Source organism: Ammospiza nelsoni, chromosome 6 (genome assembly GCF_027579445.1).
Source record: "Ammospiza nelsoni isolate bAmmNel1 chromosome 6, bAmmNel1.pri, whole genome shotgun sequence".
Classification (NCBI taxonomy): domain Eukaryota; kingdom Metazoa; phylum Chordata; class Aves; order Passeriformes; family Passerellidae; genus Ammospiza; species Ammospiza nelsoni.
In genome coordinates this window covers 10650197-10662957 of record NC_080638.1, presented here as the reverse complement: position 1 = coordinate 10662957, position 12761 = coordinate 10650197, and the positions used below count along the sequence as shown (strand labels likewise).

Here is a 12761-nt window from a genome sequence, read left to right as displayed (position 1 = left end):
AATTTCTGTCTTTATTCCTGTTTGTGTTCAGTGGAGCAGTCAGACCTTGCAAAGGCAGCTCAGAAAGGACAAGAAGGAGCAGGGCTTTTCCTCACAGGCGTGTCCAAGCATCTGAAAGAGGAGGGAACTCGGGATGGGTGTGTTTGGGCGAGGAGAGCCAACCAGCCCTTGGAAGCGCAGGGAGTGGCTTGGAGTGGGGCTGTATAACGGGCAGGCCAGCATGGGCCACCCTCAGCCTGGACAGGGAGCTGGTGCTGGAGAGTCCCAGCACGGATGGCTCCACAGACTGGCCCCAGCGAGAAGGAGACGGGACCTGTTCCAGCCTTTCCACAGCTTTTCACCTGGGAAGAGATCGGGATCCGCAACGGCCGCGGGCAGGGCCGGGAGCAGTGGCTGGTGGTTGACAGGAAGGTTTATGATGTCAGCCAGTTTTCCAAGAAGCATCCCGGGGGCAGCCGGGTTATCAGCCACTATGCCGGGCAGGATGCCACGGTAAGAGCTGGGAAAGCAGTGGAAGAAGGTGGTTCCAGTGTCAGGGAAGGAGGACGTGGTGGGGAATCCTGTCTGGTGGTGGTCATCGCTGTGCTTGGTCAGAGAGAGGACTGAGAAAGCAGCATGATGACCTTGGGCTGCAGGACATGAGGAAAAGTCCTACAAATATAGTTGAACGCAGACCTTCCAGGGATTCCTGCAAAAATCTTTGATCTAGAGGATTTATCTAAAATCATTTGGTGCTTTTTGGCAGGAATAATAAATTCTAAGCAGATCTCCCAGACTATGCTGAAAGGAGATGCTGAATTTCTGAATAGGCAGAAATCTGGGCATTGGAAACATGGGTATAAACTTGTGATGTGGGAGATTTAATTCTTGTCACGACAAGACTTTCTGACTTGAAGAAAGTTGCTTAGCCTGTCTTAATTCCTCATGTTTCAGCGTGTGGAATGGGATAGCACTTCTAATTCCCAGCCCAAAATGGACCAGATCAGTTACTTTTCCCATTTCATCCCTTGTACCCTGCTTGAAACTGGGGCAGAAAAACACCTGGTGATCCCAGAGGAAGCAAAAGGAGAGGTTTGAGTCTTGTTTGGTTTCTCCCAAGTTCACTGACCTTCAGAGCATAGGCCAGCCCTGAGATCCTGGTGCTATCTCCTGCACTTTCTGCCACTGTACTTTTACAGGAGTCAAGGAATGCAGAATGCATGGAATGATTTGTCCCCAAGCTATGTTCTCCCAGCTCCTGAAAGGATCTGCACTTTACATCATTGTATTTGTAGACACCCAGGGGCTCTAACCGCAGTGAATGGGTTTAAAAAATGACCTTTGATCTTACTTGCTTTTATTGTAGCAATAATTACAATCTGATTTTACTTGATCTTAAAGGTATTTTCAAACCTCTAGCTGTACTATATCCCTTTGAAGACAGGACAACAACAAGTAGCCGAAATTGTGGGTTCAATGTGGGTTTGTTTTGCATCCTAACAACACTTTCTGTCTTGACTTTGCTAATCCTTTTTGCTTTTAAAGTGCTGCTTCTCCATATAGTCTAAGAAATCCACATAGAAAAGCAGGACTGGAAGGTGTCTCAAAAAATTACTGGTGCAGGACTTTACCTAAAACCAGGATCCAGGATGTTTTTTTTCCAACAACTCTTGACTGCTCTAGAACTAATAATAGTCCATACATAGTGAGAATTTTCTTCCTCTGGGGGGATTATTTTGAAAATACAAGGGAAGACCATTGCAGAGCATTTAACTGATGTCAAATGTTGTGAGTTATGTGCATTGTAGGTGATAGTTCTTAAAGTTAATCTCTAGACTTAATCTTAAAGTTAGTAAGATGCTAATCAGGGCCTAAGACCAGAGAGGAGAAAGAACAGGCAGGACTTAAAGGCTTTCAGTGATAAGAATCTGTGATACTGATCTCATGGATAGGAGTTTCTGCTTGAAAGGATTCTGGTTCCTGTTTCCAAACTGCAGTATCGATACTAATGGATTATATCAGAATTCCTGGCAAGATGAAGGGATATAAAAATGTATAAGGACCTGGAGGATGAGGAGCACAAAATTATGATGGAAAGATTTCCTCAGTCCTCTTGGTCTGGACAGAGTTGTTCATTTGTCACTGTGACAAAGGGTCACTAGATGTCTGTAGAAAAGCCCAAGTGTCCAAAAAGTCACCCTGTTCTGACTTTTTCTAGACTACAGTACTCAGAGACAGACTGTCTCCAGCCAAGAGGCTCCAAGGAAGTCCGCTGTCCTCTTCCAGGGATTTGATCCTGACCTGACCTGTGCAGAATATTTGGGTTGTGCTCATCCCTGCTGATTTTCAGAGCCAAAATCAGCAAAACCAGACTGTTCAAAATGAGGATTTTGTTCTATCTGCTCTTTCTGGAAGAAAAAAGGGTATGGCCAGCCTCTTTACCTTTCTTCTGGAAAATCCACTGAGGACACGAGCTAAAGAAGAGTTTTGATTTATCTGGAATCTCATCCTTTTTCCATTGTTTATATTTGATTTGAAACTGTGATTTGAAATGGTTCTTGGACAGGAACTTTTGTGTCATTAGTGTTCCCACATCCCCAAAACATCAACCTGTTCTGGAAATTGGGAGGGAACTGTAAGAGACACCCAGTTTGTGCTGCTGAATATGAGGCTTCAGCATCTATTTTGTATGGCCTAGTGTTGCACAGACAGGATTTCAAAGCCTCATCCCAAGCATGGCAGAGACACACCTCATTCCCTGCTCCTGGGTCCCGTCCATAGGGCAGGGCTGCTGGCTGCAGCCTTCTAGGGACAGACTGTGCTGAAACAAGCAGATGAAGGAACAGGTTTCCCTCTGCAGAGGGTTTTTCATCAAACCCTTTCATGTTTATTACCAGCCTCGCCCAGGGGCTTTTATGAAATCTGGGTGCTTGAAACTCCTCCAGCTTCCTTGGGCCAAGCTCCAGTAAATAGGAAAGAGTGACAGGAAAGACAAAAACGGACAAGGGGAGCAGGATTTTATGTTATAATCCAGACCTGGGGAATGAGAGGCTCAGCTCTGGTGTTCGGTCACGTGCCCTCTCTCACTCCCTCCCTTTGTGTCCCTCAGGATGCCTTCGTGGCATTCCACAACGACAAGAGCCTGGTGAAAAAGTACCTGAAATCTCTGCTGATTGGGGAGCTGGCACCTGATCAACCCAGCTTTGAGTCCAATAAAAAGGTGAGTGCCCTAGATTCCCGTGGTGGGAATGGCTCGGGGTTCAGCATGGAAGGAGAAGGAAAACAGTGAGGTAACAGGAATGGCCCCTGAGGGAGCACGCCTGATGCTGTGAGTGGTGACAGGCAGGCATGGAAATGTGACTGTCCCAGCATCACTCAATCCACCCCTGGGAGCAAGGAACGAGCTCCAGAGCCCCAAATCTTGCTCTTTTCTCCTCGCTGGGGTGTCTCAGAATCAAAGCAAAGTCTGTTGACTTTATGCTTGTTTTGGCACAGAGCCCCTACTGACAGACATCTCAAACTTCTGTGGCTGTTTTGGGGTTCCTGGCTCTGCTCTATTTTCAAAGTAAATAGTGCATTAATATTCACTTTACCCACAGAAATCCCTCTTGGAGGATTTTCGTGAGCTGCGCTGCACCATTGAGAAGATGGGACTTCTGAGGCCCAATTACTTCTTCTTCTTCCTGATTTTCCTTCACCTCCTGGTGCTGGATGCTGCATCCTGGCTCGTGCTCTGGTACTTTGGCGTATCCCTGGTGCCTTTCCTGGCTGGCATGGTGTTCTTCACCACTGCCCAGGTAAACTGCTGACGGGTGCTCAATGCTGCAGACACCCTCGGCTTCTCCAGGTGGAGAGGATTAATGGAATGCTCCCATCCCAGGCATTGCCTCTCCTTAGATCCCATTATCTGGCTGAAGATGACAGGCACGTTCTACGTCACAATTTTTGTTGCCTGCAGCAGATCTCATTTTGCTGACAGGCTGCTCCCTCAGGATGGTGGGGTTCTTGTGGAACTGGCTCTTTCACAAGATGGGATGAGCTGATTTAATCACTTACCCCAACAAAAAGAAGGAATATTTCATTCTCACCTGCACTTTTGGCTCTCTGTTTCTTCTGACAGATGGCTCTGGTATTTTTTGGGTTCTTGAGTCCCCTCTAGCCCTGAATAGTTTTCTGCTGGATTAGTAAATTCAGCCATATAAGCAAAGGATCAATTTCAGTGTGGGTGTAGGGATTTGTGGCACTTAGATGGGAGAAATGGAAGGGTGTGGTGGAGGGAGGAACACGAGATTTTCTTATTAGCCCTGAATGCTTAAGTTTGCTCAGGTCCCCCTGGAGCAGGTGCAAATGAGCTAATTTATTTAATTAATCTGTTTTAATTGCCTAATATCTGCTAAGGCAGATACCCCTCAAAGAGCAGTCTTGTATTTCCATGGAAATGTGGAATGCAGTGAAGCCACAGACTTGCTGTGGCTGGTTACTTGGAAATTAATTATTTGTGATGGTAGCAACACAATTCCATGCTGTGACAGTGAAGTTAATTGCAGTGATGCTTCGCTGCTTTCCCTGTAATATTCCTGATGAAACTAATATCTGGAATTGAGCAGCTGTAGTGGACAGTGGCTTGGATGGAAGTTCCCAGCCCTATGAGTGTCTCCTGACACATCAGAAGGAGGATGAAGCTCACACTATGAAGTTACAGAGACTCACAAGGGAAATTATTGCAATGAAGCAGTTCTCTTTCCTCAGTGATCTTTTTGTCTCCCAGATCCAGATGGGCTGGTTCCAGCACGATCTGGGGCACTGCTCTGTCTTCAGGAAGCCCAGGTGGAATCATCTCCTGCAGATCGTGGTGATAAACATGCTGAAGGTAGTGGTGGGAATGTTCTCTGGGGCTGATCAGGACTAAGCAATGGATGGGAGTGTCCCTAAATCCAGGCAAGGTCTCCTGTGAGGGAATTGCAGTAAACAGAGATGGGATCCTTGATGTTGCTCCAGTTTGAATCCCTGGTGTTGCCCTTTTCCCCATGCAGGGGCTGCCTGCCAGCTGGTGGAACCACCTGCACAACCAGCACCATGCCAAGCCCAACTGCTTCCGCAAGGACCCCGACCTCAACATGCACCCGCTGCTCTTCAGCCTGGGAAAGACCCTCTCCATGGAGGTCTGCAAAAGCAGATTTAGTCACAGAAAGCTAGAGTGTGATATGTACTGATATGTGTCTAATATAGAATAATAACAACCCAGATTGTGCCTTGAAACAAAGTGGCTTTTAAGGTCCCTTCCAACCCAGACTATTCTAGGATTTTATGATAATTCATGAAGTTTTCCAAGATCTGAAAATCTTGTGTTATTGCAATGCTGAGGCACTTGCTCCTGAGAAACTAAGGCTCAAAATCAGTGCTTAAGTAAGGGCAAGCACCTTAAGGCAGCTCCAGGGGTGAGTCAGCCCCTTGCATTAGAGAGTGGTAGTGAGTCAGATGTTCCCTCTGGATCCTCCTGGCTGCCGGAGCTGTTGGGCACCCAAATCCTTCAGGGCTGGCGGAGCTGCCGCGCTCCGAACCAAACACAGTGAAGGGTTTCCTAATCCTGAACTTTATGGCTTTCATAAAAAGAGAAGCTATGAATAGATCCTCCCTGCTTCCATGATGGTTTCTGACAGCATCAGGATAGGCAAGGGCTCGTTTGCCTTTTCCTTGTAATTCCTTTTACTCATCATTTAGTGATGAAACAGCCTCGTTGCGAGATACACCAGCCTCTTAAAACAATGCCTCTTTCTTTTACCTGCTGATGAAACTCTCCAAGGCACATGGAAAATTCCAGCTCTGCTGTCCCAGACATATTCCTGCAATGGGAGATACAAAATGCTTATTGATAGAAGACCATTGGATTTTGTCAGGGATTTTGGGAAAGAGCTCTCATGTAGGAGCATGAACATCCAGAGCAGGCTGGCTGTGCTCCAGTGGGTTTGGTGGAGTGAAAATGTAGGAAATCAGTTCTCATGTCTTCCTGCTTTTTGGCAGGATCAGTGTTAGGCACACTATGGGTAGGCAAAGTGGATTTCAGGGCTTTTGTTTATCCAGTTTGTTTGTTGCTCCAGTGTTGATCCAGTGCAGACTGGAGCTCTGGAAGTAGTTTGCTTTAGCTCCTTATCATTTTGTCTTTTGAAGAATTATATTCACAAAAGTTTGGGGTGATATTAAGAAACTTTTTGTGCAATTGGTGAAAAATTATAAGGTGAAGAAATAAACTTAATTGTGCTTTTTGTGAATATTTCAATATCTTTTCATTTTTCAGCTTGGAAAGCAGAAGAAGAAGTTCATGCCTTACAATTACCAGCACAATTATTTCATCTGTGAGTATCCCCTAAAACCACAAGTGCATCTCCTTCCCCACAAAATAAGGGTTTTTAAAGATATTCCCATTGAAGTGAGAGCTCCAGGAAGATTCCTTCACATTAAAGAAGGTCCCATGAGGAGGAATTACCCCTTAAGTGTCTGTTTGGGTTATAAGATGTAGATGGGGATGTATCAAACAGATACAGGGATGAGGAAGAAATGGAGAAGTGATGAGAAGAAAAGAGGAAGAGATTATGTGGGTGCATGGAGGTTAATATGAGTGAAAGCAATTTTTCTTCTACTGGAAAGAAGAATTATTTTTATGATGCAGTGAAATTACAAATATCTCTCTTTTTCTGTTCTGTCCTTCAGTGCTGGCCCCACTCGCCATCATACCCTTCTTCCAGCTGTCGACAATCTACTTTGCAATCAAGAGGAAAAAGTGGTTGGTAAGCACTGCTTCCCTGTCTGGAAAACTCCAAAAATGTCACTGTATCCACCTTCACCTCCTATTGGTCAGGTGGCTGGGGGGTAAGAGAGAAGAAGGATAGAGAAGGCTGATTCTAGGCTTGCTGCAGCAAGAGAAAATAGTTTAGAAGAGGCTTTTTAGCCTTTTAGCAGATAAATAAAAATTACCAGGAAATTCCCAGACCCAGAGTGTGATGGCAGGGCTGTTGTCTGCAGTTATTGATGGTTAAGTAGGAATATTTCAGGGACACACCCACGTTATGCAGAATGGAGCATACTCCTGACAAATCAGAAATTTGCATATCAGAACATTTTTTAAGCTGCAGTTCAAGAAAAAGGGAGAGGATGGAATGGAGGCATTTGATCAACAAACGCTGATTTTCATCCTGATTTGTTTGGGGGTTTTTTGTTTGGTTTTTTTTTTACAGGACCTGATATTGGTTGTGACTTTCAACATCCGAGTTTGCCTCATGTATGTTCCTTTAATGGGATTTAAAACCTTCATGATATACTACTGGCTGTCCAGGTAACTCAGAGCACATGGGGCTCTGGAGCCCCACAATTAATATTTGTCATCAATATTGAGCTTCAAAAGAAAGAAATGAAAACTTAAACAATGATTTTCTCAGAAATAAACAGTCCAGAAGAAACAGTTTAACTTCGGGGGGTGGGGGGGGGGTGGCTGCTCAGGGACATCTGCATCTAAAACTTGAGTGGTTCTTAAACTCCAAAAGTGATTTTTCACTTAAGAAGAGACTTAGCCGAGTGTTTTAGTATTAAATTTGGATGGGATTAGAGATATGACAAGAGTTTCTGGATTTATCTGCCCAGGTACCTTGAGAGTAGCTGGTTTATTTGGGTGTCCCAGATGAACCACATCCCAATGAACATTGATTATGACAAGAACAAAGACTGGGTGTCTACTCAGGTGAGAAACTCTTTCTTCTGGAATACTGGGTCTGCTGGTCTAAATTATAGAACAAAGACAGTGTTGTTATTCTCTTAGATTTACTGTTAATGAGGTTAAATAAAACTCTATTCATTAAATAAACCTTTCTGTGATATTCAAGCCATTTAAAATTTTAGTTGCAAAACAAGAAATCTAGATTTAAAAAATACTGTTTATTCACTGAAAGGCCTTGACATATTTTTCACAACCCTTTCCCCTCCCTATTATAGAAAAGTACTGGTGGTATAACAGTCAATTTCCTTTTTAGGCCAAGCAAAGGGAAGCAAAGTGGGATACCTTGATTTTTACCCTTCAGGCTGCAAGTTTACTACAGATAAATCTGAAAAAATTGCCTGATAAAAAAAGAACATGTAAAGAGAGCTTTGCTCACATCTATCCTGCCTCCAGCAGTATCATCCCACATAGTGGGTTTGCAGCAGTTTCCTGTTTTATCAAGGATGAAAAACTCAGCCTGGCTAGTCTAGACTGTGCTGAATTCCTCAGGGCAATGATGGCTGTAATCCCTGACTTTGCCTTGATTTTTAGGCTAGATAAGGGTGGGCAGTGATTGCTGGGGTTCAATTGTTGGACTTGCAGGAAAATAAAATCTAAATCATCTGAGGGTTTTGGGTTTTTTCCCTCCCAGCTCCACGCAACCTGCAACGTGAACCAGTCTGTGTTCAATGACTGGTTCACTGGGCACCTGAACTTCCAAATCGAGCATCAGTGAGTACCATGCGGGGGGAAAAATGGGAATCATCTGGGGCAGGGGGATGTTTTGAAGAGGGAGAAAGCCAAGCCTTGCAATAACTCTCCCTCATGCCGTTGTGCAGCCTGTTCCCCACCATGCCTCGGCACAACTACTGGAAAGTGGCTCCCCTGGTGAAGAGCCTCTGTGACAAGCACGGCATTGAGTACAAAACCAAGCCTTTGCTGACAGCCTTTGTAGACATTTTGCAGTAAGTATCAATGAACAAGATGATTTTGCTCTGTGGTGACAGGTAAGAGACACCCAGGCAGCCATTTCAAATCAATGTCCATGGCGAGATGAAATCTAGAGTTTATTTAGACTTCTCTAAAGTTTTAGAGTTTCAAAGCTTGTTTTTCTCTTCTTTAAATCCTTTCAGCTCATTGCCAGCAGTCAGACTTTGCTATGAGGTGTTCATGCAATTTAAAATCAATTTCTTTCCCTTTTATTTCTACAACTACAGTTGGCCTTCCACAAAGTTGAACTCTGTCTCCTCCTAAGTGATCTTTTTTCCCTTCTGCTCCTGCAGTTCCCTGAAGGATTCTGGGGAGCACTGGCTGGAAGCATATCTGCATGGATAGAAACTGGCAACTCTCCAAGGGAGTCCCTTCACCACACAACTGCTGCCAAAAGCCAGGACACATCCCTGTGCATCCCTCAGGCATGGGAACTCAGGAGCTGGGCAAAGTTAATTTCAGTAAGAATGAAATGGGAAAGTGGCTTCAAGATATATTTTTACCTTGTTCCCCACCATGAACCTCTGTTTTTTCCTGCTCTCAGTCTCTGAACTCAGAGATGTGCTTTTAAACTTGGGGAGAAGTAGCTCTTCATTCAGCTTGACCAGTTTAACTTTATTGGAAGTGCCAGCTCCTTGCTTATGGAAAAGGTTTGAAAGGAAATTCTTCTCCAAGTCATAGAATCCTGGAATGGTTTGGGTTGGAAGGGACCTTAAAGATCATCTTGCTGCACCCCCTGCCTTGGGCAGGGACACCTTCCACCAGACCAGGTTGCTCCAAGCCCTGTCCCTGGCCTTGAACAGTTCCAGGAACTGGACATCCACAGCTTCCCTGGGAAACCTGCTCCAGTGCCTCACAATAAAGAATGTCTTCCTAATATCCAATCTACACCCACTCTCTGTCAATTCAAATTGAATTGTTGTCCTTAAAAGTCCTGATATACACTCTCCATCTTTCTCACAAGCCTCTTTCAGTATTAAGGTCTCCTTTGTGTTCTTGGCTCAGTGGATCAGTGAAAAAATGCAGGAAAAGTGCAGGAAGTCAGGAGACATTAGGCCAGAGGGGATTTTTTTATTTTAATTTTCTTGAACAGATCAAACAAATGTACAAAGAACAAGATAGCCTCTGGGCCACGTCCCCATCACTTCTGGTCAGCTTGCTGTGACTCTTAAGGGTTGTAACAGGTTCTGTTCCTGGATGGCAGGGGCAGGCAGATCAGCTGGGGGCTGCTGACACCTGCAGAGGCATTGTGAACACAGTTTGGCATGGCAAGTGGTGTCTGTAGGCATAAATACATGTCTGGGTTCTAACTGAGTGCTGACTGTGCTGTCAGATTGGATTTCTGGTGCAGACCAGCTTTGAATCTATATATATATATATATATATATATATATATATATATATATTACATTTTATCTAAAAGTTTACCTCTTGGTGGTTTAGTACAATTAGTTTTATGAGAGAATTATGAATAGAGTTCTTGGTCATGAATTTTAGATTGAAGTCAAAGCCTGTTTTAGAAGGAGCTCTGATTTATCTTGCTGATTTTGAAAGCAATTATTATTCAATGACATTTCCTAATGGCACTTAGAGCAAATATATTCCATTATGGGACTGGCAGAACCCCTGTGGTACTATACCCACCTCATTGATCCAAAACTAGAAAGGTTTTCATGGCAAGAACCTGTAGTGGCAAATAAAGAGATCATTTGCCCATAAACTCAAAGGCCACATGGTTCCTCTCCTCTGCCTTCACACCCAGAACTTTCAGTGGATAAATCACCCACAGGAGGAAGATGTGGGAGATATAAAAGCAGCTCTCTTGTGTTGCAATTTCTGAGTAACAAGATCAAGCCCAACAAACAAAGCAGAAGAAGTTTGGAGTTTTTATTTTTGCCTTTGTTTTTTTTTCCAAAACATCTCCAATTCTTCTTGGTTTTTTTTTATATTTTTATGTGTAGGTGCAGGTACCAATAACACTGTTCTGGATGTATCATAAGAATGGTTGACAGGTGCCTTTGAAAGGGGTCCTGTTTAAAAAAGTAATTGTTAAAAAGTGGTTAAAATGTAGTTTGGAAATCCCTGATAACTGATCCCTAGAGCAATTCAGTGTTCCCAAATCCAGGGCTGGTTATTATAGTGATATCCATAATTATTTGCAAAAGCAAAAATATTACATAATTATTTAAGGGATGATACTATCTTAAGATGAATGCAGGGATTTCATGGTACTACATAAAGACATTTTAAAATTTCTGTCCTGCTGAAGGTAATATAAATATTAAAGATTCCTCCTTTTTTTTTACCAGTGAGACTTGAAAGCTGTGCTGATCCCGTGAAATCAATACAAAGCTGAATCAAAAGGGTTCTTTGTAGTGTCAGTCTCATAAATTAAACTGATCATTTGTACTGTTTGATTAGAATTCTGCTTATTTGAATGTCATTATTATTGATTCTTTTTCAAATCTGGTTTTAATTAAAACATTTCTGTCTCTATTTGTCTCAACAGGCTGCTCTGTGTTGATAATAATTTCTTTATCTTTTTAATAAAGGTTATTCACAGTAGAGCTGGTTTACCTTGGTTAAATTCTAACATGCTTTACAAAGTCCAAGGGGTCAGGTGAGAATTTTAATATTCCCTGAAAGACAATATTTGCCATCTGAAATACCTGGAAGAGACAAGGAAATTAGGGAGATGCTTTGCAGAATCCTCCTGGCTGCTGGAGTTTGTGCTGAGATGCTGCTGGAAGTGGTTTCCCTTATCCAGGTAGAGAAAAAGTTCTTTTGTATCTTTTTGTTCTTCCCCCAGGCCCCAGATTTAGGGGTGCAATTGGATAAGATGCTTTGGGTGGAACCTGATGAAGAGGATTTAGAAATGGAGAGAACAACTCCCACAACTCCCACTTTGTGTGGCAGCATCCCAGTCCAGCACCTCTTTTTCTGTGTGTAAAATTATTCACTTAGGCACTGATTCCTCTTACCAGTCACCCCTGCAAAAAAACTCCTTCAGTTTTATTGCCTAAAAAGTCTTCAATGATTGTTTGGAGGGCAACTTGTAGCCTAATTTGAAGGAAATTACAGTTTGTGTGTCCATAAAGAAAGAGACAGCCAGAAACAGAAGTTGTATTTACACTGAACTCCAAAAAAACCCAGGTGACTTTATTCCAGCTTGCCACCTAAAATGCCTTTTCCTCAGGTGCTGCCCACAGAAGGTGTGTTCTGCTATTACTCCTCAGCCCAAAGTGCTGAGCTGTGCTCCCCTGCAAGTACAGAGCTGCCTCTGTCTGAGCAATTTTCCTCTTATCTCCCACCCGAGGGTGGGGCGTGCTCGTTTTTCCTGGCTGCCATCCCCCTCAGGGACCTCATCCCATGGGCATGCTTGGATCACACTCCTAAAGGCAGGACTGTGCTTTCCAGAGGATATTTATGGCTGTTTTCTCTCAAAAACTGAGCTGGGAGAAGCAATCCTGCATCCTTTGTAATTAAACTTACAAGAGCAATGTTGTACCTAAGGTTTCATCTCAGTCCATGGCCCTTCAGTTCAACTTGTCCCTCATCTCCTCCATGGATTGTGGCAGATTTACATCAAAATATTAATTCTTTCACTCTCTTCTTAACTGGGGAATGCTGAGGATGTTCCTCACTTAAGCTCTTGGCCTCCCAAGGGTATTTTTCTATTTTCTCAGAAAAATATAAATGCATCTTCCTTATATCCTCTTATCCTTGGTGATAGATGAGGAAAAATCAAATGAAATAATCTTTACTGATTTGTCTGGTCACTAAACTCAATCTAGTCTGAAAAAAATAGTTTTCCCCTAACAGGTCTGTATTCTCTCTTGGAAGTAACACCTGAAAACACAGAAAAATAGATGTGAAAATACACCTTTTAGGGATGGTTTAGGTTCTGGAAATGGTCTAGAACTCTCCCTACTGACTGTTCCATCCTTACAAATATTTACCACTCAAGTCTTATTTACCCTATCTGTGTGTTTTATCTGCAGGGTGGTTAGGCTTAGAAGGGTAAATATGTTTATATTTGAGATTT

The 12761-nt window shown here is 43.3% G+C and overlaps 1 protein-coding gene across 2 annotated transcripts; it reads left to right on the top strand.

Moving 5' to 3' along the window:
- Positions 1 to 267: 267 nt before the first annotated feature.
- Positions 268 to 10075, top strand: LOC132074395 (acyl-CoA (8-3)-desaturase-like). Of its 2 annotated transcripts, none has more exons than XM_059474191.1 (12): positions 268 to 492; positions 3089 to 3199; positions 3579 to 3776; positions 4748 to 4849; positions 5013 to 5141; positions 6275 to 6332; positions 6688 to 6764; positions 7212 to 7309; positions 7615 to 7711; positions 8379 to 8458; positions 8566 to 8691; positions 9010 to 10075. In XM_059474191.1, exons 1-12 carry the CDS (start codon positions 274 to 276, stop codon positions 9059 to 9061), a joined length of 1347 nt encoding a protein of 448 aa, XP_059330174.1. In that variant the 5' UTR covers positions 268 to 273; the 3' UTR covers positions 9062 to 10075. The 2 variants fall into 2 exon arrangements, with proteins under 2 accessions (XP_059330174.1, XP_059330175.1); XM_059474192.1 differs by lacking the exon at positions 268 to 492 and adding an exon at positions 2256 to 2402.
- Positions 10076 to 12761: the final 2686 nt, after the last annotated feature.

What these genes read in the sequence shown, in the direction of transcription:
- LOC132074395 (XM_059474191.1), top strand. Translation starts at nt 274, where the DNA reads ATGGCTCCACAGACTGGCCCCAGCGAGAAGGAGACGGGACCTGTTCCA. An exon ending in TGTTCTTCACCACTGCCCAG is followed by an intron (nt 3,777 to 4,747) that starts GTAAACTGCTGA and finishes TTTGTCTCCCAG; the next exon opens with ATCCAGATGGGCTGGTTCCA. An exon ending in AACTTCCAAATCGAGCATCA is followed by an intron (nt 8,459 to 8,565) that starts GTGAGTACCATG and finishes GCCGTTGTGCAG; the next exon opens with CCTGTTCCCCACCATGCCTC.